The sequence below is a fragment of the Pteropus alecto genome, unplaced genomic scaffold, assembly GCF_000325575.1.
Source record: "Pteropus alecto unplaced genomic scaffold, ASM32557v1 scaffold95, whole genome shotgun sequence".
In the NCBI taxonomy this organism is placed as follows: Eukaryota; Metazoa; Chordata; class Mammalia; order Chiroptera; family Pteropodidae; genus Pteropus; species Pteropus alecto.
Window position 1 is genome coordinate 4,372,853 of NW_006441071.1, and position 26,487 is coordinate 4,399,339.

The following is a 26,487-nucleotide window of genomic DNA, read 5'->3' on the forward strand; positions in this document are numbered from 1 at the left end:
AGACATTTCTCCAAAGAAGATATTCAAGTAGCCAATAAGTACATGAAATGATGCTAAACACTAATAGTCATTAGGGAAATGCAAATCAAAACCCCAAAGAGATATATCTTCATGTCCACTGGGATAGCTATAATTTAAAAAATGAAAATAACATGTATTGTTGAGGATGTAGAGAAATTCTGGCAATGTAAAATTGAGCCACCACTATGGAAGACAGTTTGATAGTCCTTCAAAAAGTTAAACAGAGTTACCATACAATCCAGGAATAATATTCCTGAGCATATACCAAAGAGAAATGAAAACATGTTTAAATAAAAACTTATACACAAATGTTCACACAGCATTTTTCATAATAGCCAAAAGCAGAAACAACCCAAAGGTCCATCAACTGATGAATGGATAAACAAAATGTGGAATATGCAATGGAATATTATTCAGCCATAAAAAGGAATTAAGTACCAATACAATCTATAACATAGATAAACCTTAAAAACATGTTAAGTGAAAGAAACCAGGCACAAAAGACCACATCTGTGTAACTTCATTTATATGAAATATCCAGAATAGGCAAATCCATAGAGACAGAAAGTGTGTTGGTAGTTGCCAAAAACTAGGAGCAGAGGGAGGAATGAGCAGTGACTACTAATGGGCATGATGTTTCTTATTGGAATGATAGGAATGTTTTGTAATTAGACAGTGGTAATATTGCTCAACTTGAGGAATAACCTAAAAACCACTGAATTTTGTGAAGTGTATCTCAATAAAAAATCAAAAGAATTCCAGAGAGTAAGAACCAGAGTGTCAAAGAAGCAACAGCCATTTAAGTCAAGCTTCTTGACTTCTGGGGAAAAAAAGTTTCCTCTAAATGCTGATTTGGAATCCTTAGAACAAGGGGACCCTGCTGGTTGTAGGTATAAAGCATGGTACATACTATAGCAGAGAAGTTTTTATGTTTAGCCAGATTAAAATGAGTATTACCTTAGGTAGTCCCAATACTACTAAAAAAAAACAATTTTTTTTTACATAAACCCCACAAGATAAAGTTCCTGTCCTTAAAGAATTAAAGCTGACTTTCTCCATATTCAATATGTTCATTTTAGATTCTATGTCAGAAGTCTAACCTGTCACAGGGAAATAGCCATAATTAGAACAAGCAGAAAGCTAATAAAGAGCAGATACAAGGATGAAACCAATCTAACAATGCTAACATGTAGTTTTTAGATTTCAAAAAGCTTGTTCATAAGTTTCTCTATCAAAGCAGTAGTCTTATATTTTATTAAAATGCAGAATATTCGTGATTCCATGATAAAAGAATCAACAATTTAGTCTTCTTTTCACTTCTTATGTATGTTATCATATTAACTGATTTTCACTCTAAAAGTCAAAGGAAGTTGTTTTTCTTGCCTAGACCAAAATTAAATGGGTTGAAATAATAAACAACAGATCACATCTTTATTTTCATACTTTCCTACTTTGAACAAAAAGTCCAGAAGAAAACAAGTTTATACATTGTTTATTATTACTAAAACTATTAATTAATCAGTAAGAACAGCAAAAAAAGTCTTCAAATCTTTAAACAAACTCCTTGCAAGAATGGGTTTTATTGACGGACATCATTAAATGAAAACTCCCAATAAATACATTTTAGTCTTCTAGTGTGGTGAATTAATTCTTATATCCAGCAGAGGGTGCTAGAGGAACATCAACATGCTGTTTGCAAAATTTTTTTCCAATAATACTGCCTAAGAGAACTGGCACAACAATCATAAACGGTCTCATTAGTATCCAATTCTAATGTAGTCAACAAAGCAAGGGCAGAAAGCAAAATAGAATTCATATTAAAATACAAAATCCAACACAAATTCATATATACCACGAGTCAATGTAACTGCATACAGATTTGTCTGTAATACAAGTATTACACTGTCTGTTCCCTAACACTATGCACAGCAGTGTTCTTTATGTAACACAAAATGGTTACATATCTTATTATTAACTGGCTGCCATGTCCTTTCCTCCTGCAATATACTGCCAAATGACTTTTTTTTCAGTAAATGGTATATGTTCACCATACCTAATTTCTTTTGAGTTATATCTCATTAAGTCACACTTGCACGACTACATAATCTACCACACTTATGAAAAGTGAGTGTTCATTCTCTAAAGAAGGTAATACAGAAACTAATGTCTCCATGCAACCTTTTGGTACCTGTTTATAACACAGGGCACGAGCTGCAGGCTCCAATTCAGAAGCACAACTAACCAACACATCTAGACATTTGTTCTCCACATCACACTTGCTCCCATGGCTTCTGTGGGCCTGTTCTGAAAGTTTCACAGAAGTTATAAAAACATATGTCTTTTTCTGAAAGACTGGACAAAAAATAGTTCCTACTACATACTTTTTTCCTCAAATCGATTATCCTCTGCTCAGAGGATATACGTGAACAAAGGACTTAGTCAAGCAGTAAAACTTTGATATACGAAATTTAGCCCACTAAAATGGGTATCCAGAAAGATGGGAGAAAATATCACACAAGAACAAACTAGTTCTAGATTTCTCAGTAGAGTGTTATATAACTGTTTCCAAACAGTTGCACGAAGTTTACTAAAATGTCAACAGCTTCTAAGGGACACTCCTTATATTTCTCTGCTATGAATTACAATTCATTTGTAACTGTAACTGTGTTTTATTTATGACCAAGTAATACCTGTTTTCCAGAATCTTCTGGATTGTTTTACATAAACAGCCTCACTTAAATTGGCCTCACTCTAAATTGCACAGCAGTTTCAAGAACTAGCCAAATGTACAAATATTCAGAGCACTATGTGTCCATCATCTTGACCATGGTTACCTGTGCAGTTTCAAGAGAGGAACCTCAAAGTTAGTCACTGAGGATGGCAGCAATCAGAGCCTTAAAAGTTTCAGAATGGACATATGAAGGCAGCAGGATGACTATAGGAATAAATTGGAGAAAGCGGCTTTTTTTTTTAACTCACAAGGAATGAATAATGAAGTATGCCACTCAGATTATATAGTTTAATGAAAAAAAGTTTCTATTACTTTGGAGTATAATAAGAGAAACTACAGATCATGAAAATGGGGGATTTCAGAAACAGAATCTGTAGACTGCAAATTCTGATTAGCTTGGTGATAAATTAATTTAGCGTCTTAAATAATCATCTTTATCTTTTCTGGAAATGAAATCTTTGGCATTTAAAAATTTTTTAATGAACTTCCAACATGAAAATCCATCATGAACATATATACAAAAACATATAATACTTACAAGCACAATTATATAATCCAAGTGATTTCATCATTTACCTACTTTAGTTAGTAATCAACACAAATAAGTGTTTAAAAATAATTCCTACGAACACCAGGCACATAAAGAAAACATGAGATTGCCATCATGGACAATATGAAAAGTGAGATTCATTTTTCTTTTCCTTTTCCACTTGAGTGTAGTATACATGTAGAGACAAAAGCTATATTCTACCTTTTATGTTACTAAAATAGAGAATATGACTGACAGAAGCAATTCAGAATTTATTTGCAAAGACTGTTCTCTCTCTGCTATAATCTTCGCAAGATTCTTCAGTTCTCCCAGAATTAGGTTTGCATCTTCTCTTTTCTCTTTTCTTATTGAGTTAAGCTTATTTCCCATGGTAAAAAAAAAAAAAAAAAACCCTCCCCTAGTTGTAAGGAGGCTTATAAAAGCTATGGATATTTCTTTCTTCAGTTCACTTTTCCCTTGGTTCTCTGGTATCCAGACCACATTTATAAAATTGAATTGGGAGTTTGTTTGCTTTTTTTAATCTAAGAAACCATTGATCCACGTTAAAACGATTAAGCCACACAATGGTATATAGCTTATCAAATTAAAAAATATATATGTGTGTGTGTATATATGTGCAAGTGTGTGTGTGTGTGTGTGTGTGTGTGTGTGTGTGTGTATGTGTATTTAAACTTCTTTGGCCCAGGCATATAAATCACTTTTCATGAAATGGAACTATTAAAAGGCTTCACAAAAATTTTAAACACTTATTAGGCTAAATGTCTACCATATCAAATTGCTTTAGTCTGATATTACTGACATTAAATAATGTGTTCTAGTAAATTAAAACTTTAACAATTTCCCTCTTTATTATAAAATAGCCAATACAAACTACATTACACTTAAATATAAAGCAAAATTTTTAAAGGTGTCTAAAAATGAAGAATTGTAGGTAAGTCAAAGGACTGTACTTGTCCACTTATAAAATCCTTATAAATAGAATAAAAATAGAGACTACCTGGACTATCCCCAAACCGACAAATTTTCCAAAAGCGAGACCTGGTATTATCAAATGTATCTATAGAGTAGCTAAACAAACAAACAAAAAAAACCACAAGGTGAAACTAGTCTAAAACAATTTTCTATTTGCAATATCAATCAATAAAAAATAAATAGGGGCAGGTAAATATCTTACAAGAAAAAAATCAATACTGAGTTATCAAAAACAAATCCTAAAGTTTGGGCATTAGACATTTCCTCGATTGAGTCAAAACTGCCTTACCAAGAATTTTATCAATGACAACAAAAATTACTTTTATTTAGTATTTTTTCATACCTATAAGGCAATTAAAATGTTTTTAATGATGATCATAGGGTTTTATAGCATCCTAATGAGATTTCTAAATGATTTTTTTTAATTCTAAGTATATTCAGAACTTTAACTCTATTCTTTTTAATAGGCCATCCACAAACTACATATTAAAAATGATGATGTAAAATATGATGGTACATTCTTGAATATATTGGCCTGAAAAAATGTTCAGCACAAGTGACAAATAAGTTAAAAATATTATTTAGAATACAATCTTTCTTATTTGTTCTCCAACCTTACATAAAATTAGATCATGTGTGGTAAGAATGTAAATCATTTTATCTTTGTCAAGTTCATACTTGCCTTTATTATTGACAGTTCCTGTATACCCCACACCCAGTTTCCTCTATAATTAACGTCTGACATTCATATGGTATAAGTAACCCATTTAAAAAATGAACAATGGTTCTGAAGAGATATTTCTCCAATACATGAATGGTAAGTAAGCATGTGAAATGATATTCAACATCATTAGTCATTAGAGAGATGCAAATCAAAACCATAATGAGATACCACTATATACCCACGGGAGTGTTCATAATCAAAAAGACTGATAATAACAAGTGTGGGTGAGGATCTGGAGAAATTGGAACCTTCATCCATTGCTGGTAGAAATGTAAAATGGTGCAACCACTGTGCAAAATAGTCTGACGGTTCCTCAAAAAGTTAAAAAGAGTCACCAGATGACCTGTTAATTCCACTGGGTGTATACCCAAGAGAAATAAAAAGATGTCCACAAAACTTGTACACAAATGTTCATACAGGCATTATTCATAATAACCAAAAGGTGGAAGCACAAATGCCCATTAACTAATGAACTGGATAAACAAAATGTGATATACAGTGAAATATTATCCAGTAATAAAAGGTAATAAAGTACTGATAGATGATACAACATAGATGAATCCTAAACACATCTGGCTAAGTGAGAAAAGTCAACCACAAAAGAATACATATTGCATGAGTCCATTAATATGAAATATCCAGAATAGTAAATATAAAGGTAGAAAGTAGACTTATGGTTGCTTAGGGCTGAGAGAGATGGGCGAATAGGAGAGTCATGGCTAATGGGTATAGGGTTTCTTATTAAGGTGATAAAAACATTCTAAACTTGATGTGGTGATGGTTGCATAACTGTGAATATACTAAAAACCACTGAATTGTACACTATAACAAGTGAATTTGTAGCACGTAAATTATATCTTTAAGCTGTTTTTCTAAAATATCATCAGTATGAGAAATTTAACCTCCAGGCATCCACCTGCACCCTGAGTAGCCAAACAATACCCCTCCCTAACCAGCACACAAAATGGAGGTTTATTATTGAAGAATGTGAATCTGAACCAGAGGCTGCCTACAGGGTTACACAGGGAGGGGGCAGGGAGAGGGGTACACAAGTCTGAAATCAAGGAAAAGTCTGCATACTGAACAGTATGATAACCAGATTCTTTCCCCATCTCCTTTTTCCATTTTATAACCACCAAAAGGAAACTAGCAGATCACTCTTAGCAGAAACTAAAGAGACACGGAGAAAAGACCTATATAGATTGTAATATTTAAAAATTTCCCAATGAGATATCTGGCACTTCTCCTTATCATCCTACAGTAATGCTTCCCTAAGACCAATATTCATGTATTCAACTGCCTACTCGATATCTCCACTTGGATGTCAAACAGGTATGTCAAATACAACATATCTAAAACCAAACATATCCTGATCTCTCCCAAATCTACTCCGCTTGCATTTTTTTGCCAGATGAGTATATAGCAATGCCATTTACTGTCTGCTCAGAGATACAGAGACATAGAAATAGAGATATATTTACCTGTAAACCTTTTTATCGTTTGGTTGTCTTTCTATTTTATTTAAAGTGGGGTTCCACTTACAACGACTTTAATTCTTTGTAGTCAAAGTTATAAATCTATTCCTTTACTGATGTTGTTCCACTGCTTTTACGATTAGTAGTAAATCATACCGTACTCAGAGAGCAGAAAAAATTAATCTGAATTTTCTTTAGTTTATTATAATTTTTAATATTTCACTTTTTAATCCAACTGGAATTTATTTGAGAATATAATGTAAGACAGGAATCTAATTTTATTTTGTCTCAAATAGTAAACCAATTGTTTCAACACAATTCACTAAATGATCTTTCCTATCCTCACTGATTTAAAATATCTAAATGTACTAAATGTTTATAAATATTTTATAAGTCTACTACTGGTCTTTTGATTCTGTTCCATAGAAAGTCTGGTCTTAAGAGTTATTGTACTTTTTGACCACTCAACAATCTTTTCCCCTTCTTTTAGTACCAGCACCTTGATTTTCTTTCTAAGAATTTCTTTTCGGGACTTTAATTTTAGTAGAATTAAAAGGGATTTATTTGGGGCGAATTACTTTCAATCAAATATTCTCTTCCTGGGATTTGAATCTTGAATAAAGTTACAAAAAGAATACAAATGATTGGTACCAATTCACCCCAACTTCATCCATCATTTCTACTCCCAAGACCTCTGGCAATGTTCTAGGATTCACATGCTTCCTGAGCCTAATTCCTCAGTGTTCCTTCTGATTCTGGAACAGGACTCCCATATTCTCCCAGTGAATTAATTCCCTTTTTAAGTTAACCAAAGTTTGTTTCTGTTACATAGAACCAAAAACCACAACTGATTCGTTACTGAAATTCTACAATATATATTCACTTCTGGTATAGTAAGTTCCCAAACATAACTCTTATACAAATATTCTAATATTCTCATCTGGCTCTTTAGTTTTCACATGAATTTTAGAATCTGTCTTCTCAAAATAATTCATTGAATTTTTTATTGGAACTGCTGTAACCCATAATATAATCCATAATATAATCCAGGGATGACTCTATGTCTTTACAGTGTTAAATGTTCCTAAAATGTCTTGCCATTTTCTTTTAAGACTCTCAGTTAAACTTCATAATTTTTCATGTATTTGTTGTTAATTGTAATCCTATTTTTATCACTGTGGTGAAGACAACTTTTTTTAGTATTTTATTCTCTGACTATTGCTGGTATGTAAGAATGTAAATATAACTGTTATATATTATTTTCTTCCTGGCCTCCTAACTGAATGTTCTTACTAGTGCCAATAATTTTAAAGTTGATATTTTTGTTTTAGCATTCAGAGTTACAAGCATATCATCTGAAAATAATAAGAATCATACCTCCTTCTTTCCAAAAATTATAATTCATACTGCTATTCTTGCCTTTATTTATTTATTTGGCTAAAAATTTCAAAACAATGTTAAATTACAACACTGAGTTTAACAAGAGTACTGCTAGCATTTTATCATTAAATAGTCTTTATAAATGTTTATTTACTTAATAACAATTGTAAGTTATGTTTAGGATAAACTTCTTTATTAAAATATTTAATTTCCCACAAAGAAAATTTTTAAAAGAATTAAAAATTTAATTCCAAGATTTGATTTGATTCAAGATTAATTAAAGTAAATGTCATTATTATTTACTTATAAAATCATATTTTTCATTTATAAATTGATGTTCCTTTCCCATCTAGTCTTACCTGTAAATCATTCCACAAAATCATGCAGCTAGTATACATAATTCAAACTACAAAGTTAGAATCTAATATTATGTATATAAAATCACTTCCTGTATTGCTTCCTCAGCCTTACACTGTAAACAATTGCCCTCAAACTTTCCAAATATTTCATGAGAATGGTTAAAAAATGATTTTTAAAATTAAAGACAAAATGTAAGTTACTCAAATAAAAAAGTTTTCAAAGAAGCCAAATATTTGATATAAATAAATGCCAAAAGTTAGTTTTAGATTTTATTGAAAGGTAAAATATTCTCTGACCTTAAATTACTGACTAGATAATATATGTTATAAAAGAATGAGAAAATATACCTCAAATTCTTTTCTAAGACATTCCTCTCGTTGAGTGCTAAATTCAAGTTCACTTGTTTGTTGCCGTAAAATGTCAGAGCAGTCCATGTGTTCGGCTTCTAATTTTTCTACTTTCTTATGCATACTTTGTACAGCATTATCTTGCTCCTAGAAAATAATTCATTTGGGGTCAATAAAGTTTATAAGCCAATGATGACTAAAACTTATTCTACAGAAGGCAGTGGGTAACTAAATTGTGCTTCAACCAGAATAATAGGTTAATTTATATAGGCAAAAGAGACCTAGATATTTTCCAGCAATGTTTCAGAATATACACATATTTAAAAAGCACTACTGGAGTTTTACAATTTAAGAAATCTGATTAATACATACAATTGAAATGTGTATAGCTTGCTATAATTTTGTTAGTTCAATTGACTTTTGAGGGTATTTACATAATGCTGTAGTTCAACTGCCATTTATGTTTCCCTCTCTCAATAAAATTTTCAAGTATTTAGTAATACAAATGTATATTGGTCCTTTGTGTGATAAGAAATGATTGGCCTCAATGCCTAATAATGACCATTGAGACATTTTTATGAGAGTTTGTGGTACTTCAACCATGCCTGCAGCTCTTAAAAGTTGCATCCACTAGATGGCTGTATTTCATTTTCTCTTCAGTTTTTAAATTTTCGAATCTTTGCTGTACTATTGAAAGAAAAATAATATCAGGTAGTCTTCTCCTTAAATCTCTCCATCTCCTTCTCTAACTATACTCAGAAATCAGTTGAATTTTATGGAAGTTCAAACATAACATTAACATGCATATCAAAGGTATTTTCCCCAGTAAATACTCTAGATTCATCACTCTCCTTTGAGGTCTTTAACAAAGCCCTCTTTCCTACCTTTCCCTCATCAGTGTAATCTCATTCTGGGACATATATTTATGCATGCTTCCAAGTATCCCTTGCCACTCAAACGTATCATTGGAATCTGAGTGAGAAATGTTGCAAGCACCAAATATAATTCTCTATAAAAAGACTCTAGTTTGAAAAGTACCCAGCAGTACAGTCCACAAAGAATGAAAAACAAAATTTAATTCATCTCTCCACATCCTCTCATTCATAAGATTACAATTCTAGAGCTTACTATACATGAACTCTCAAGAATTATTTTCTTCAGGTAAGAAACTTCTTAGTATACAGAAGCTCACCTACCTACACATTTTCAGCCTGTAAATAAGCATGGATAAGAACAAAGCTGGGCACCAGAGGAGAAGTGTGCCAACACTGTCTACAACCAGCAGATAGCACTCTCAGTTTTTATAATGATACTTTGGATTCAGAAACAAATGGTATTGTGAACAGCCTTATGTAATCAATTTCATCATAAGAGTACCTTCATGTATAAAAGTACTTTTAAGATCATTAAGCACTACAAGATACTATTATTACATGATAGGTCTCCCCACCTCAGTCAATGGTACAAATATTAATTCAAATTCACTGTTAAATTACATGCCTTCTTGATTTACAGATATTTTTTATCTGTCACTTAGAGTACTATGTATACTTATAAGTGAATAAACAGCAATTTACAAGGTTAATCACAAAGTAAATCCAGTAATTTGAAATAAAAACAAAATAAAGTCGATATCCAAAATATGCATGTACCCTAGTTAATGGCAATTATTTCCAAAAATATTTATTAAACAATGTAAAAGAAATTAAAGTATTCAGGAAGCATCATGAGATTTACTTATAAGAAAATGTGACTTGTGATTCCCATTTTACTGATACATAGTATAGAAAGACAACATACAGTCATTTAAAATACCATTCCCCTAAACAAAGAGTGTGCCCATCATTCCATGCAAGTGTGAATTAATCCTATAAAAAGAAACAACTGAATAATCAATGGCCAATCAGTTAAGGCTTATTATGCTTATTTCGGTGTGATTTTAACTTTATGATACTTGACCTATATTAAATATTATTTATCAAGCAAGTTTTAAACAAAGGTCTTTCAAGACGTAGATGTAATTCTGACATAAAAATCACAGTTCTAATGCAGAGGTCAAGTAGTCACTAATACTATGTGATAATTACTATACATTCTTGAATATGGATAGAAACACACACGCAGTTTTTATAGGAAAAACCACTTTTCTCAAACAGTGGAGATTTTTAGGAATTCTAGTCACATTACAAGAAACACATTACATAATCAAGTTAACTGATTATATTAAGTTAAAATTACATTGATTTCCTAATGCTAAACTCACTTGGCATTTATTATATAAAGACCTTTTATATTTTATATTTTTATATTTTGTTGCATACAGTTGGCTAATATTTTGTATAATATTTTTGTATCCATATTCATGAGTGACATTAACTATAATTATCTTTTCCTGGATCCTTTTCAGTTTAGTACCAAGATCTGTCAGTTTAGCATATTAGCAAGATTTTTCCATTCTCTGTTAGAGTTTATGTAATACTGAAATTATTTGTTCTTTGTTTCATTTTATTCATTGGTGAAGCAATATAAGGGCTTGAAAATTTGACGACTCAACCAAGTTTTCTACTACCTACCTCTTCTTAAGTTTCAAATATACAGCCAGATAATCCTACAGTGAAGATCATGGTTGAAATAGCTAACCAAAACACTCAAAGCATCAAATAAGCTTCTTAGTCCCCTACTCTTCAAGGTGATAAAAGGGATATTTGAAAAAATTCCCCAACATAACAGACGAAATCTACATCAAATTGGGAGAAGAAAAATAACTTGAAAGAAACTAAAAAGAAGAAAACTTCTAATTACCTTCAGAGAACATAAACAGGTCCAGAACGGCAGAGTAAAGACCAAAAAATCCTTTCCTCCATAAAAACAACAAGAACACTGGCAAAAAATGTCAAGATCAAATTTTTCATAACTAGAAATTAACCAAAGGTTTGCAATAATCCAAAAAGCATGTATTCTAAAGAATCAGCTGAATCTTGACAAAAATAGTGAGTTTTGTGGCATTTTAATTTGTCCTATCCCATGCCCCTCATCCCAGCTCCTGATGGCCTTAAAAATCAACAGCGTCAATCAACAGCCAAGACATGGAAACAACCTAAGAGTCCATCAATGGATGAATATATAAAGAAAATGTGATATAGATAGCTAGCTAGGCAGACAGACTAATATTATTCATCCATTAAAGAGAAAATTCTGCCATTTGTGACAACACAGAAGGACCCTGAGAGCATTATGCTAAGTGAAATAGGCCAGAGAAAGCTAAATATCATATGCTTTCACTTACATGTGGAATCTAAAGAAACCAAACTCATAGAAACAGAGATCAGCTTGCTGGTTGCCAGAGGCAGCGGGTGGGAGGTGGGCTAAATGGATGAAGTTAGTCAAAAGGTACAAACTTCTAGTTTTAATAAGTTCTGGGGATGTAATGTACAGCATGGTGACTATAGTTAACAATATTGTATCGTCTATCTGAAAGTTGCTAAGGAAGGAAATCTTAAAACTCATCTCAAGAAAAAAATGTAACTATGTGAGCTGATGGACATTAACTAAACTTACTGTGGTAATCATTTTGCAATAGAGATATATACCAAATCATTATGTTTTGCACCTTAAACCTATTCAATTTTATATATCAATTATATCTCAATAAAACTAGAAGGAAAAAAACCTGCTGCAGCTATGAAATACAGCAGCCTAGCTGCTTTTAACACTAGCATTCAGTTAAACCAGAACTCAACTATGAGATTAAAAGTGAGACTGTAGGTCTATCAGAAGATAGTAAGAAGAAAGAGCAGAAAGAGGGGATCAAGAGTTAAAAAGACTGGATCGAATATATCCAATCACCTGTGCTTGCTCCAAAACCCCACTTAAATAATAATAAAGAATAAAAACAATGGCAGAGATGACAGCCAATAAGAGAGGTCAAAAGCTAATTTGGAAGATGAAAAGCAAATGGACAAGTGATAAATGGCTTAGGTTCAGCTTATTCAACTTTGGTAAATACTTAAAAAGGAATAAGCATAGTAGCAAGCTGATTCATAAAGATCCACAAAAGATCAGAAATTAGAAGCACCAATGACCCCTGAAGCAAGACATGGGATAGAAATGAACAGAGAACTTTGTTGGAAGCCTTTATAAGCAGCAGTTAGTTATATCCTCAGACCACCTCTGCCAGATCTCTCCCTGACAAATTCCCCTCTCCAACCTGGAAAAAAAAGGAAAGAATTTACTAAGTATAAAGGTTGATCCAAAGAGGTTCTGAGATCATGAAAATCAGATATAACTGGGGGTCAGGGTGAGACACATCTCCCTCTCTCTCTTCAGCTCCCAGAACGCTGATTCCTACGTTTAAAATACCATAAGGAGACGACTAGATTCCTTCATGGGGAAACTGCCAGTCCAAGAGAAAAGAGCTTTGGATACTGACATTTTTAAAATTCTCCACACAGAGCTTCCTCTCAGCTTTTTCAGTGCCTCATTTTTAATATGAACACACAGCCAAGGATCATTAGATATTTGAGGAAATCTTCTCACGTGAAAATCAGAGACTACCACAAACAAATTGGGCGAAACACTGAGAGAAAATAAAGACAATCAGAGATGGGGGAAAAATACCTTCAATACAAATATGACTTACACCCTCAGAGAGTTAAAAACAAGATACTACAAGCATGAAACAAGAAGAGTCTACTATTATAAAAAGGCATGATCAAAGAACAAGAGCTCTTAGAAATTAAAAACCTAAAAGCAGAAATGAAAATTCAATACAAAAGTTGCATTATAAAATTGAGGAAATACCCATAGAAATAATATTGATTCATAAGTAGACAAATATGTAAGTGGAATGAAATAGAGTGCCCAGGAATCAAGTCTTAGATGTAAAGGAACTTGGTGTATGACAGAGACGACATTATAAATCACTAACTGGTAACAGAATAGACAGCTGAATAACTGGTACTGGGACATTTGGTTATTCACTTGGAAAAAAACAAAATTAGATCTCATCTCATGCTGTACCGAGAAAAATATTGTCTTTATGACTTCATGTTACATATACATGAAAAGCACTATACATGAAGACATAAATTCAATTACATTAAAATTTAAAACTGTACATCGAACACAATGCAAATTATCTCCCGATCTCCACAAAGTAGAAAAAGATTTTTGCAGTAGGGATATAAATAACCAAAGATTAGTAACCAAATATATAAAAAGCTCCTATAAATTAATAAAAATATACAAACAATCCAAAGAAAAAAATATAAACTGGCAGTGCAGAAAAGAAGAAATATGAATGGCCAATAAATATAACATGCTCAATGTCAGAGAAACATATTTAAGCAAGAATGATATATAATTTCACACACATCTTATTACAAAAGAAATATGAAAAATACCAAATGTTCTAGAGACAGTAAGAGAAAAGAAACTCTTAAGTGGGTGCAACCATTTGGAAGAATAATTTGTCATATATTTTACCCCCTAATGACTGCATATACACTAAACATATACCCGCAGAGACAAAAATATTTGCTGTTCATAGAAGCACTGTCTGTAATAAATACTTGAAAAGAACTTAAATCTCCAACAATCAGGTAATGGGTAAATTTATTATGGTATTTGCATAGGATAAAATACTATATAGAAGTTAAATTGAATGAAGCACAAAGCTAGTTTATTAACTTAAATAAATCTCAATAAAACAAGTGAAAAACACAAGTGGGAAAAAGATGCATACTGTATGACATTCTATGTATCTTTTTAAAACAAAATACTAAAATAATGATATACTATCAAAATATACAAACAAAAAATTAAATACCAACTTCCCAAATGATGGTTATCTTTTGAGGTGGGGTGGTGGTGGGATCTGAAGTGACTCAGAATAGTTAGTCTTCAGTGATCTAACAATTTATCATTGGTTTTTAATTGAAGCATATATGACAAATGTATGATCTAAATGGTAAGTATTGGTTATACTGGATATTAATTTTAAAACTCCCTATTATTTTTGTATGTTCAAATATTTGTTTTAAGTTTATGGTTTTATCAATACAATTCAAGTCTGGGGTGCATTATAACACACAAGAAAATCCAAAAAGAATTATAAAATACCTCACGCATTTATATACATCAAGATTAATTTGCCTCCTTCCAAATAAAATTTTTAAATTTTGTCACAGAATTTATTTTCCTTACAGTAAAAAAGTAAGTGTGGGCTAGACGGGTGTGGCGGGTGGTGTGTGTGTGCGCGCGCGCACGCGTGTGCAACAAAATTATATTAAAGATATTGGAAACTGGGGTAGTTTTTCTTTTTTCCACTAGAGGGAGATGTTGAACTTAAAATATTTTGAAATGAGGCTTGTTTTTGAACTGACATTTAACATCACAGGAAACCACATTGTGCTATTAGAAAATAAACTTGCTTTCTTTCCACTTCTTCCAGAAACACAGCCCAACAAGTATAATTCTTCACATGTAGTCATGTAAACAACATTTCTCAGACTTCACAATATGGTTTCAGTTCTGAAGTATAGAAGTTGGGTTAGAAATGCATCCTAGCCTATGAAATATATCAAGATACCTAGTTACAAGCTGAACCTAGTACATGCTTATCTCCTGAAAGAGCCAGAACAAGCTCCTTCTCTCTAAGCCCCAAAGTCAGCACAGTTCTACAATCAAAAATAGTGTTTGCTGCAGTAGAGTACAAACTAGTACTAATTTTGTGTAATACCTATCATAATTATAAATCCATGAGCTTGCAGACCCAGCAAACTTCTAGGTATTAAGCTGAATCAATTCTACAACAACTCAAAGATATGAACAAGCATATTAGTGAATCATTTATAATTAGAGCAAAAAATTTTAAAGAAAATAAAATGTCCACCAATAAGAGATTCCTTAAATATATTGGCAACTTCCAACATGACAGATTATCCGGCAAACACTACAAAAATAATGTAATGACATCAAAAGATGTACACCAAATATTACTGAGGCATGTAATTTCATCTATGTAAATACAATAATATTTGTTTATTTATCCTTAGATAAAGAGTGGGATTGGAGGGGGAGAGGGAAGACCTTCACTTAATGCTTTTAAATTTCCCTAAATTAGGGGCATTTTTACAATGAACACAATATAATTTTATAAACTGAATATTAAGATATTCAGTTTATAATATTAAGATATTTCCTGTTTGGAAAAAACATGCAGTACCAGAGCCATTCTGTATGCCATTTGCTTAGACAGGGCCCCAGTGGACAGTTTCCCAAGAAACTACAAAGAAATACTTCTTGTTGCCTAGATCGTTTAGGCAAACTTCTTAAACACTTCCTTTCCATGTAACTTTTTCCAAGCTATCCCTAGATCACAACTGTGTTTACCAGGTCAGACTTAAACATGTTGCAACTCAATTCTACCAGCTGTCTTATTGTACAACTTACTGATACCTAATCCTAGTCTGACGCCTTCCTACTCTTCCTCCTCTCTTTTTAGTTTATGGCATGACTTTTCAATTTGTTTCCCATGCTCTTTGCCATCACAAACTCTCACACCCCTTAATCACTAGTTACATAAACCAAATTTAGTCACTGAATAAGAACAGGATCATTTTATTCCCTGGTTGAGGTGTAGAATTTTAGAAATAAAATAAATTCAAAAAACATTCACTTTCATCTTCAAATTGCTCACAATCCTGATAAATTATACATTGAAATGAACTGGAAAAAAGGACAAAGGAAAGGGCATAATGGTTCATAAAAAGAGCTTTGTCGCTGAATGTCCCACACGGCGCACAACAGAAAAGTTTTTGGGAATAAGTTTCCTCAAAGTTCACACTGCTATTGCAGGAATGAAGAAGATAAATAAAAACAAAATGATTGTTCATTTTAAATAAAAAATCTAAATAGAGATAAAAACAAAACAAAATAATACATACATATTTTTTCAAGATCAACATAAATATTGTGTTCTAAAACTACATGGTTTAGATTTGCTCTGAAATTTCAAATAATCCTAAAGAAAGACATGGAAATTTCATGTTTATCAAAAGAGGCAACGCGTTTAAAAAAATGAGGAATCCTATCTTAAAAAGAGGTAACTTTTGAGGTAACTTCACTAAAAATTCCCATTACTATTCCAGAAAAGTATACTTCTATTTAGAGTTTCAATTACTAGGAAAGACAGGGGGCATGGCATAAAATTAAGATTTTTCTTTTTATAATGCATGTGAATTATAAAGCCGAGATGAGAGAAATATTACACACCAGCTTTCTGTTAAAGATGAGGTTTCACTTAGGTTTTTTTAACTTATTTTAAAAACTGAATTCCTTAGAGAGCTACACAAAGAGAGCACTATATGATGCTAGCACTAATAGATGGAAATCTATACCCATCAACAGCCAATAGAGAATTTCAATCTACCCCTGAAGCTGTTTAAAAGACTATTTTTTATAGTTTTTTATACAGTTTCTTGCTTTATAAAGGGAAAAACCGTTTTCTTTGGTTAATTTAAAAAGGACAAGAAATTCAGAGTTCTGAACACTTCGGTCACAAAATAATATAAAATTTATCTTTATATTACAGAGTATGTTCCTCTATTCTTCTCCACACATAATAATTACAGACTCATACAGAATTTTAATTTGTTTTACTACTTCATAATATAAAGTCTGGCATAACCATATATGTTTCATCTGAGATTTATTGGATTGCCCCAGAAATGGCACCAAAATCACATCATCCCCATACTTAATACAGGTTTTTGAATCATGTTTTACAAGTTTCAGGCTTCTGACTGGTGGCACTGGAGATTTCTGAGTGGTTAGAAATGAAAGGGTTATTTTCATTTACTTACATTCACTTGATTTTTCCAGGTAGCCTTTAATTATCAACACAGCTCAAATGTCATTTGCTCTGTGAGAATTTCCCCGGTCTTCCAAGCAGTTAATCAATTTCTCTTTTATGGTCCCCTAGCATTTTGTTCAAAATTTTATTTTCCAATATATTTTCTCTCTTTACATGTATCTCTATGTTGAAAGATCCTCCAGGACAGAAATCCTATCATAATCACTTTGATATCCTTAGTATCCAAAGCAGGAACTTGTTAAGTACTTAGAGAATGAATGAATGAACAAACCATACAAATTACAGACTCTAAGACTACCAAGAAGTCTAAAGGGTGTTTGCAATGACTTTCCAGATTCTACAGAGACAGTAACTGGGAAGAAAAGCATTGCCCAATGACCAAAGGTTTGGGAAAACCCGTTTCATTGGTATTCTGAATACTTACATACACGACAAATTGAGTATTTTCACTGTTTACTTCCAGCTTTCACTCTTAAAGAAATAAAATTCCTCCTATCCTCTGCATGGTTTTAGCCTCCTTTGCCTTGCAAAGTTGTTTCTAACGCAAAGCTACTCCAAAATTAATTTTAGATGGATATTTTTCATTCTGTGAAGAATGCATATCTTTGACGTCTATATAAAGACTAACTCAATTTGTCATTTTGTGTAGAAAAAGTTTCATCACAAAATAAGTAATAGAAGAAATAATGGAAATTTATCTGAAATTTTAAGAGTTGGTTAGTGAATTCACATTATGAATTTCTCCTAACTCTCTTTCAAAATAATTTACATATAATCTCCTAAAAAAATGCAAAATGCACCAGAGTGAGAATCTGAAGACTTGTAGTCTTTTCCCATATTAATCACTCAGTCTATGATCCGAGTGAATCATAAATCTCCATCTGCTCATCTATAAAGGGGGTTAGATGTAATCAGTGATTTTCAAACTGGACTATTTGAAGCCCTAGGGATTCTGTGTATTGCAGGGGAGTGGTTAATAAAAGATGGTTAAAAATCTACACTACTTAAAAAGAATTTAAAAATCACCATACTATAAATTTGTGCACGTAATCACTCTACTATAAGATTTGTACATGAAATCCATTCTATTTCTTTATGCTATTAAAGACTAACAGTCTCACATTTTAAATTGGGAAAATAAAATACCAGATATACACATACATATGTCCTTCTCAAAATCACATAATTTATGCAATAGAACTCACCCAACTCTAATGATATCTGTTGGTAACAGCTGCCCATATTGTCATATAACTACAAATGAAACACAGCTTTCCAGAGATCAAAGACTAGGAATTATTTTCCCCTTGAATAAGACAGTCAATTATAGCACAAATGTAATTTTTAATATCATAAGCATTAAAAAGACTTACTTAAGGAACCGTATTATTATTTTTAAAATACCTGTACTATAAATTGTAACTCTCTTCTTTCTGCTTCCCATTGTTCTTCTTGTAATCTAAACTCCTCCAATGCTGTCTCCCTGATATGAGACTCCATGTCATTCTTCTCCTGCTGATGTTTTTCCAACGCTTCCTAATTTATATGAATAAAATCTTGCTTCACTATTAAATCGATAAAAGTTATCTTTCTTCCTTCACCCCCAATTTAAATGTACAAAGGGCTCTACTTACCTATCCTATTAAAACTCATTATAATTTATGTTAAAATCATTAATAAAACTATTATATTGGATCATCAAAATACAGATCTGAATAAGAAACTATGCTTATCCATTTAATTTAAGCAAAATTTTATATATACATACATATGCATATATTTAAATCAATTTTTCTGAACATTTTAACTTTAGAGGTTTGAACAAAATGAATGCGACAAAAACTAAGTACATAGATAATATGCAACCGATTTAAATCTATGTGTAAAGTAGTATGAAAATCTCTCATTACCTATGAACAAACTGTTTGGATTATCCCTGATAATGTATCTATAAATCTGACAAAAAACACTGTATTTCCAAAAGGGTGATAAAAAGGGAGTTTTGTGCAACAAATCAGAATAAGAAATTCTAGTCTTAAAAATTTGAAAAGTCAAAAAATATTTTTTAAAGTTTGGACTATAGCTAAGGTCTAGGTAGCTGATCAAGATCTTGTAACTTGAGGTGCAGGCTGACTATAAGGAATGCTGCCACCATTACTCTTCCCCATTCCTCCAAGATATTTCATGTGGGGAAGTGTACACAGGGCCACCCAGGGACTTGCCACCTAAATTCCCGCCATTCACATACTAATGGAGCACTTACAGATGCCAGCCACTGTTCTAGGATCTAGGAATACAGAGATAAACAAGACACAAAGTATGACTATTGATGTGAAAGAAATCAAAAGTAGATCTGACCATGTCTGGGAACCCTTGTGTCAAAATTTTAACATTTAGTAAATGCTTTTGTAAAATTATTTTTTCATGAAGATTTATTTCCAATATTCTGAAAAGCCATTTACAGCAATGGTAAATGTAAAGCATTTTTATCATGTACTTTTTTATTTAAATTGGTACTTCAAAAACATGGTAAACAAAGACAATTCAAAATCTATCTTCTAAGTGGCCGGCAACCTCAACCTTAAACCATACTTTTACTCTGGACTATAAAAAGGTACAAACAATGGAAAATAGATAGCTTACAATAATTTTAGTAAAAGGACATCAAATTTTTTACACATCTATATATAACGAGCTCTACATGGATAATAAAATGTGTATCAGATATGTAAATATTTTTCTATATTTATAATATATTTAGACCAAATCTAGGACCCACCCATATTTCTAAAATTCCAAATTTTCATGCTGCTGGACTAATAGGGCTCTAGGCTCTTATATTCTTACAATATGCCCATATAAGTGTTTGTTTTTGAAATTTCGATCAGAGATCTGAAACTGTTTTTCACAAAAGAAACAGTATACTCATTAACATATTCTAAAGCATATATCAAAAGAGACCCGCAAAAATGCCCCTAAAAAGGAAAAAAGGGAGAGAGGGAGTGAAGGAAAGAGGAAATCAGATTTTCTTGCTTTCTGGTAGGTATTTTCCTTTCTAAGGATAACTTCAAATAATGTATAACACATCCAATGAACAGTACATAGAGCAAAATTCCTTTATAAAAATATTTTACCTGCAGAGTTTTCTCTAGCCTGCTTTTTTCTTTCATAAGTGAATCGTATTTTTGATTGAAATTTTGAATTATATTATCTCTTTCCTCCAAATCACGTTCAAATCTTCTGCATTCTTCTTTCCATTTCTGCTGAGAAGTCTGAAATACATTCTCAATCTCACTGGCCCTTCCTTGAAGTTCTGTATTCTGAGCTATTAAAAAGATAAAAGAATAATAAGTATACGTACAACCATAAGTTAAATTCTCCGGAGTTCAAAAACCTACACCTTGGAGCTGATTTACAGTGTGATATTAGGACAAAACCTGTAACCACTTCACACCAGTAAACTCTTGAAAAGCTCGCTGTCCCAAAACAACTCTTCTATCGTTCCTTGATCTCTTATTCCGCTCTGGATAAAGGTGACTTTACCCTGAAACGGTAATGATATGTTCCCAGAAACATGACCGGGTTTAGGTACACCTCTGGCACCAGCTCCAGCTCTACTGCTTTTTGTCCTGTTCAAGAAAATCAAATCTTTTTTAAGGACTGTGACATATAGGGCTACTTTTTAAAAGGACTTGATAGATTACAAATTTCCATATTTGACTATTGGCAACAAATTCATTATAACACATCTTACACATGAGGTGCAAAAAACTGAGGCTGGGAACCACTCCTCTAACTCTTAGAAATATAGCTATTTACTCCCACTAAATTATACTCAATCCCCTCTCATCCTAGTATTACCTCAAAAATAAACAATGTCTCTCCACTAGGGCTGCTGCTCTGTTTCAGCATCCAGAAAAAAAGTAATAAAAGGCTTCCAGGTCTGGCCCCATCGCCTACCTCTCTGACCCTCAGAATATAATGCCTCCTACTTAAGTTTTTGTGAAAATAAAGTGAGAAAATGTGTACAAACACACTTGTTTAAAAATGCCGCAATTAGTACTATTATTTTTAAATTATAATTGTTTTGAATAGATCATATAATCCAAAGGTTCAAACTTCAAAGGTATAAAAGGTACAAAAAGTCTCCCTTCCATCATCTTACTCTCTACAAAGATTATTCCACGGTCTAGCACCCTGTACTGCAGGTAATAAGTTTGAGGTCATTTTGATTTCTGTCTCTCTACATGTGACCTCTTTCCTTTTATTTCCTTTTCTTTTCTCTTTGAAAGCTTCAGGATATTCTCTTTGTCTCTACTTTTCTGAAATTTCATAATGCTATGCCATTGTGGTGAAGATTCAGTGGGCCCTTTCTATCTGGCAACTCATAACCTTTAGTTCTGAGATGTTTTCTTAAATAATTTCACTGATGACTTATCCCTATATGTTTTCTCTCATCTCTTTCGATATTCCCTATTATTCAAATTTGTCTTCAAATTTTCTTCTCTTTTCTCTCCAAAGGTGTTTCCAGTTCGTACGTCTTTCAATTCTCCCTGCCTTTTTACCGTAATTTCTGGGGGAATTTATTCCATCTTCATCTTCCATTCCTTCTATTGACATTTTTCATTTCTGATTTAATATTTTTAATTTCTAAGAGCTTTCTTTTTTGTTGGGTCTGGTTCTTGCCTCATGGATGCCATATATTCTCTTTCAACTCTGAGTCTATTAATGTTACTTGTTTGCTAAATCTCCCTGCAGAATTTCTGATTCTTCCAAGTTAGTTGTTTTTCTCTCCATTTAGAGGCTTTCCCTAAGAATCTGGTAATTCTTGGTTGTCTGCTCTTGATTAAGAATAACTATAAGGGTGACATACCTTTTACCCATCTATATACCCACAACCCAGATTCCAAGTTGTAAGGAGCTCGGCACCTGTGGTCTTCACTGGAGGAGAATCTGGCTGGGCCATTTATCAGGAAAACCCAATATCAGTATCATTCGTTTTTAACTCTTGGCTTGGTCAAATGACCCAAAGAAGAGCCTTCCAAGCTCCCACGTAGGGTACAGAAATCTGGTGATAGCTTTTAAGGAAGCCAACAGAAAAAGGAAGCTGGAAGGAATCGTTCCTCAATATTCAGCATTGAGTATGCTATCCTACTGTTTTTGCCAGTCTGGGGACCCTCTATTTCACCATCTCCAGACATTAAGCCTCCTGAGTAAGAACAATTCCAGAGTGGCATGCTCTTGAGAAGGGGATTTTAGAACCTAGCTGCTTCTAGAACAAATAGTTTTCATCTAACTCTATTTTACCCACTACTGTTATTCCAATTCCTAATATCAAAAGAGTTTCCAGTTCATAAGATTTTTGACTAACAAGTTATCTGCCAGCCTTCCCCTCCTGCCTTAGGATTCTAACATCTCAGGTCTGCTAACTCAGTTATCCCTTTTCCATTTGCTTTCCAGGTTCCAAAATTTTCTTTCTTATCATGTCTCTTATTCTCTCAATCATCATGAGATTATCTTTCTTAATATCCCATAACTCCATTAGGTTTTTACTCTCCCCTCAAACTTTTATCATAAAAATTTCAAAACTACAGAAAGTTGAAAGTATTGTACAATGAACACCCACAAACCCACCACCTAGACTCTATGATTAACATTTTGATATATCTGCTTTATCACACATTCACCCACCTATGTATCCATTCATTTATCCATCAGACCATCATACTTTTTATGCATTTCAAAGCAAGTTGCAAGTATGAGCACATTTCACTCCTAAATAATTCAGCATCCATATCATTAACTAGAATTCTATAGTTTACTTTTTTGTAGGTAAAATTTACATATAGTGAAATGCACAACTCTTAAGTGTACCAGAGATTTGACAAATGCATACACTCATACAACCCAGACTCCTAAACTACAGAATATTTCCTTTAACCCAAAAGTTTCCTCACACCTTTTCCCAGTCAATCTCCACTGTCGACCCATCCCAGAGGCAGCCACTGTTCTGATTTCTTTTTCACCAACAATTACTGTTTTTTGTCCCAGAAATTTATAAAAACAGAATCATACAGGATGTCCTCTTATGTGTAAAGCTTCACTCAACATAATGTTTTTGAGATTCATTCATGTTATTGCATGTATCAGTAGTCGGTTCATTTTTTTTGCTGAGTAGTATTTCATTGTATGAATATAACACAAATTGTTTCTTCATTCTCTTGTCAATGAACATGCGGGGTTTGCTTGTTTGTTTTCTAATTTGGGGTTGTCATGAAGGACCTGCTGTAAAATTGGTATGCAAGTCTTTTGTGGACATATGTTTCTCAGGGAAAAATACCAAAAGGTGAAACTGCTGGATCATAGGAAAAAGGTATGTTTATTTGAAAAGAAATTGCCAGGTTTTTTCCCAAAGTAGTTGTACCATTTTACTCTCCCACTAACAATGTATAAGAGTTCCAGTTGCTCTACATTCTCACTAACATTTGGTATTGAGTTTTTTCAGTTAGAGCTACTTGATGGGTATGTATGCATTTCCCTAATGATAAGCAAGGTTAAGCATTTTTCATGTGATTGATGGCCATTCCTTCATTTCCTCAAATGTGTCTGAAATTATTTGACTTTGGGCAAGTAATTTCCCATCTTCCCTGGACTTCAATTTCCTCATAGTTAAATGATCATTAACTTGTATATCCAGTGCCTTGCAATCCTTTTATTCCTAAGTTCTAGATAGTGGTGTACTTACTAAAAGCCAGAGGTAATCAAAAATACTCTGACCAATAGCAATAACCCAAGACAGCTGGCCAAGACTAAGGTTTGTAACCTTTGCAATATTTATAACTTAACATTTATTCATCCCCATGCAGTTAATAGAGCACTTTCATTTTCTGATTTCACCCTTAAAACCTAGGTTCAAATATCAGTAAATAAGTGGTAGAAACAGACTCAAATCTAAATCTTCTGCATTCATGTTCAGTGCTCTCTTAATTAAAACCTGCTGTGTACAAAAATATTCATAGCAGCATTATTCTTAATAACTAAAGCACAGACACTACTCAACTGCCCATTCATAGTAAATAGATAAATGTAAGTGTGGTATGTTCACACCATATACTAAACATTAATATGAAGTTCATACATTAAGGGTGAGCTAGCAAACACAACGTTGAAGGAACAAAGCCAGATTCAAAAGAGTATATTGCAATCATATAAAGTAACAAAAAAAAGGCAAAATTAATCCTCACTAATAAAAATCAGGATAGTAATTATCTACATAGAAGGACTTCTGGTAATTTTCTATTCCATGATGTGGGTTCTTGTTATCAGCTTATACTTATCTAGGCACATTTCTTTATATATATTATACTTATGTAAAGATTTTAAAAGATGGTCATATTCTATATAAGAGGTAACTTTTGAGGATTAAATCAACTGCCTTTTACTCTAGGCAACACACTCTGACCCAGTGGTTCCTAAAGCTAGCTAATCAACAAAATCACCTGCAGTAGTTCTTGCACATACAGATTGTCTCATTAGAGATTCTGATTCAGACTATATGTGATAGGAAGCCTAGAATATATGAGTATTTAAATCTCTATGTGATTCTGCTGATTTTTCATGGAACAAGTGCCCTAAAAAATGGTTAACAGAATTTTGAACCCCTTTTCCCATACATACACATTAAAAAAATAATGTAAAGTAGATGAATGTTCACATAATTTCCAGAAGACTTTATACATGCCCAGTCAATGAATCAAAACTCTTCCTCTGACCCTATATGGAATGCATACACAACAGTGAACGATGATACACAATGAGGTTACAATTCTTAACATGGAAAGAAATGAAAATGGTCCTACCACAGAGTTTTTCGTGGATCCTATGTGCCTCAGCCAACCTTTCTTCAGCAGCTCGTCTTCCAAGACCAGCTTCCTTTCTGGCAACAGCCAGGTCATATTCCAGACTTTGTCGCAATGCCTCTCCTTTTTCAACCTCAGATCGCAGCTTGGCGATCTGGCTCTCATAGCCAGCCAGCTAAAAACATATATATTCCTGATATCATAAACCAATATTAAAATATGTCTCCAAGATCATTATGAGATCATTCACCCAAACATTTAAATTTTTAGAGAAGCTTGTTTCTATAGTATTTACAAGACAAGAATTTATAACTTTATACTTCCTGAAAGACTAGAAAAGAAACATTAGCCTTACTCACCAAATGACACTAGTAATTTTATTTTCGAGAACTCACTAAAGAAAAAAATAAAAACAAAAAAATTCTTATATGAACTTCTTAGAAAAATAATCACAAGTTTTAATCAAATAGTCATACCCAAGAAATGAAAAAAATGCATGACTCACAGTAAGCACTGAAAAAATTCATTCTCTCCTCTCCTATTTCCTAAATGAAATTGAGAAGCAAATTGCAGCAAAATATAGTTTGGTAAATACTGACTATATTATTTCTCTTGATTATGACATTACCTGATCTAGCATAAAGTAATAAAGTACCAATCTTACAGGTATTTTAATGAACTAACATCTAATTTATCTAATATCTAATGACTAGATTTAATTTACCTAATATCCTTCCATGTAACATGACAAAAGATAGGTCAAGGAGTTTAGAACTATATGATTTATAAAATCCTTTCCTACTCTAAAATTGTATGATCTAGTCAATGATTCCTTAAATAATATTAAACATCTGCTATGTGTCAAGTACAGTGAAAGATATGAAAAGAAACACTATAGGACCCTTAATCTCAAAAATCCAATGTTATAAGAAGGTATATACCAAAAGTTTTATAAAAGAGGTAAAAATGTTATAATAGTTTTTTAAAAAGCAAATTACTTATTGCTAGTGGGAGAGAAAAAGATGGTGGATGAGAGAATGCTAGAAAAGTATCATTTAGGAAAGCATTGAGATACTCTACAAGGCTAAAATACATGATCTAATTACTAAATAAAATAAAATGGATTTCTGAAGAGCAACATCAGAAATTACTATATGTAGCTGTCAAATGTAGAGTGTAGCAGCAGTTACACT

The 26,487-nt window shown here is 32.5% G+C and overlaps 1 protein-coding gene across 1 annotated transcript in view; it reads right to left on the reverse strand.

Moving 5' to 3' along the window:
- The window catches only part of CCDC171 (coiled-coil domain containing 171), a 256,342-nt gene that overhangs the window by 204,625 nt on the left and 25,230 nt on the right, over nucleotides 1–26,487 (reverse strand). The window contains exons 5-8 of the mRNA XM_025051395.1: nucleotides 25,295–25,469; nucleotides 20,570–20,760; nucleotides 18,840–18,971; nucleotides 8,561–8,707 (exon numbers count right to left, since the gene is read on the reverse strand). Coding sequence (XP_024907163.1) covers nucleotides 8,561–8,707; nucleotides 18,840–18,971; nucleotides 20,570–20,760; nucleotides 25,295–25,469 — 645 coding nt within the window. The remainder of the gene's footprint in view (nucleotides 1–8,560; nucleotides 8,708–18,839; nucleotides 18,972–20,569; nucleotides 20,761–25,294; nucleotides 25,470–26,487) is intronic.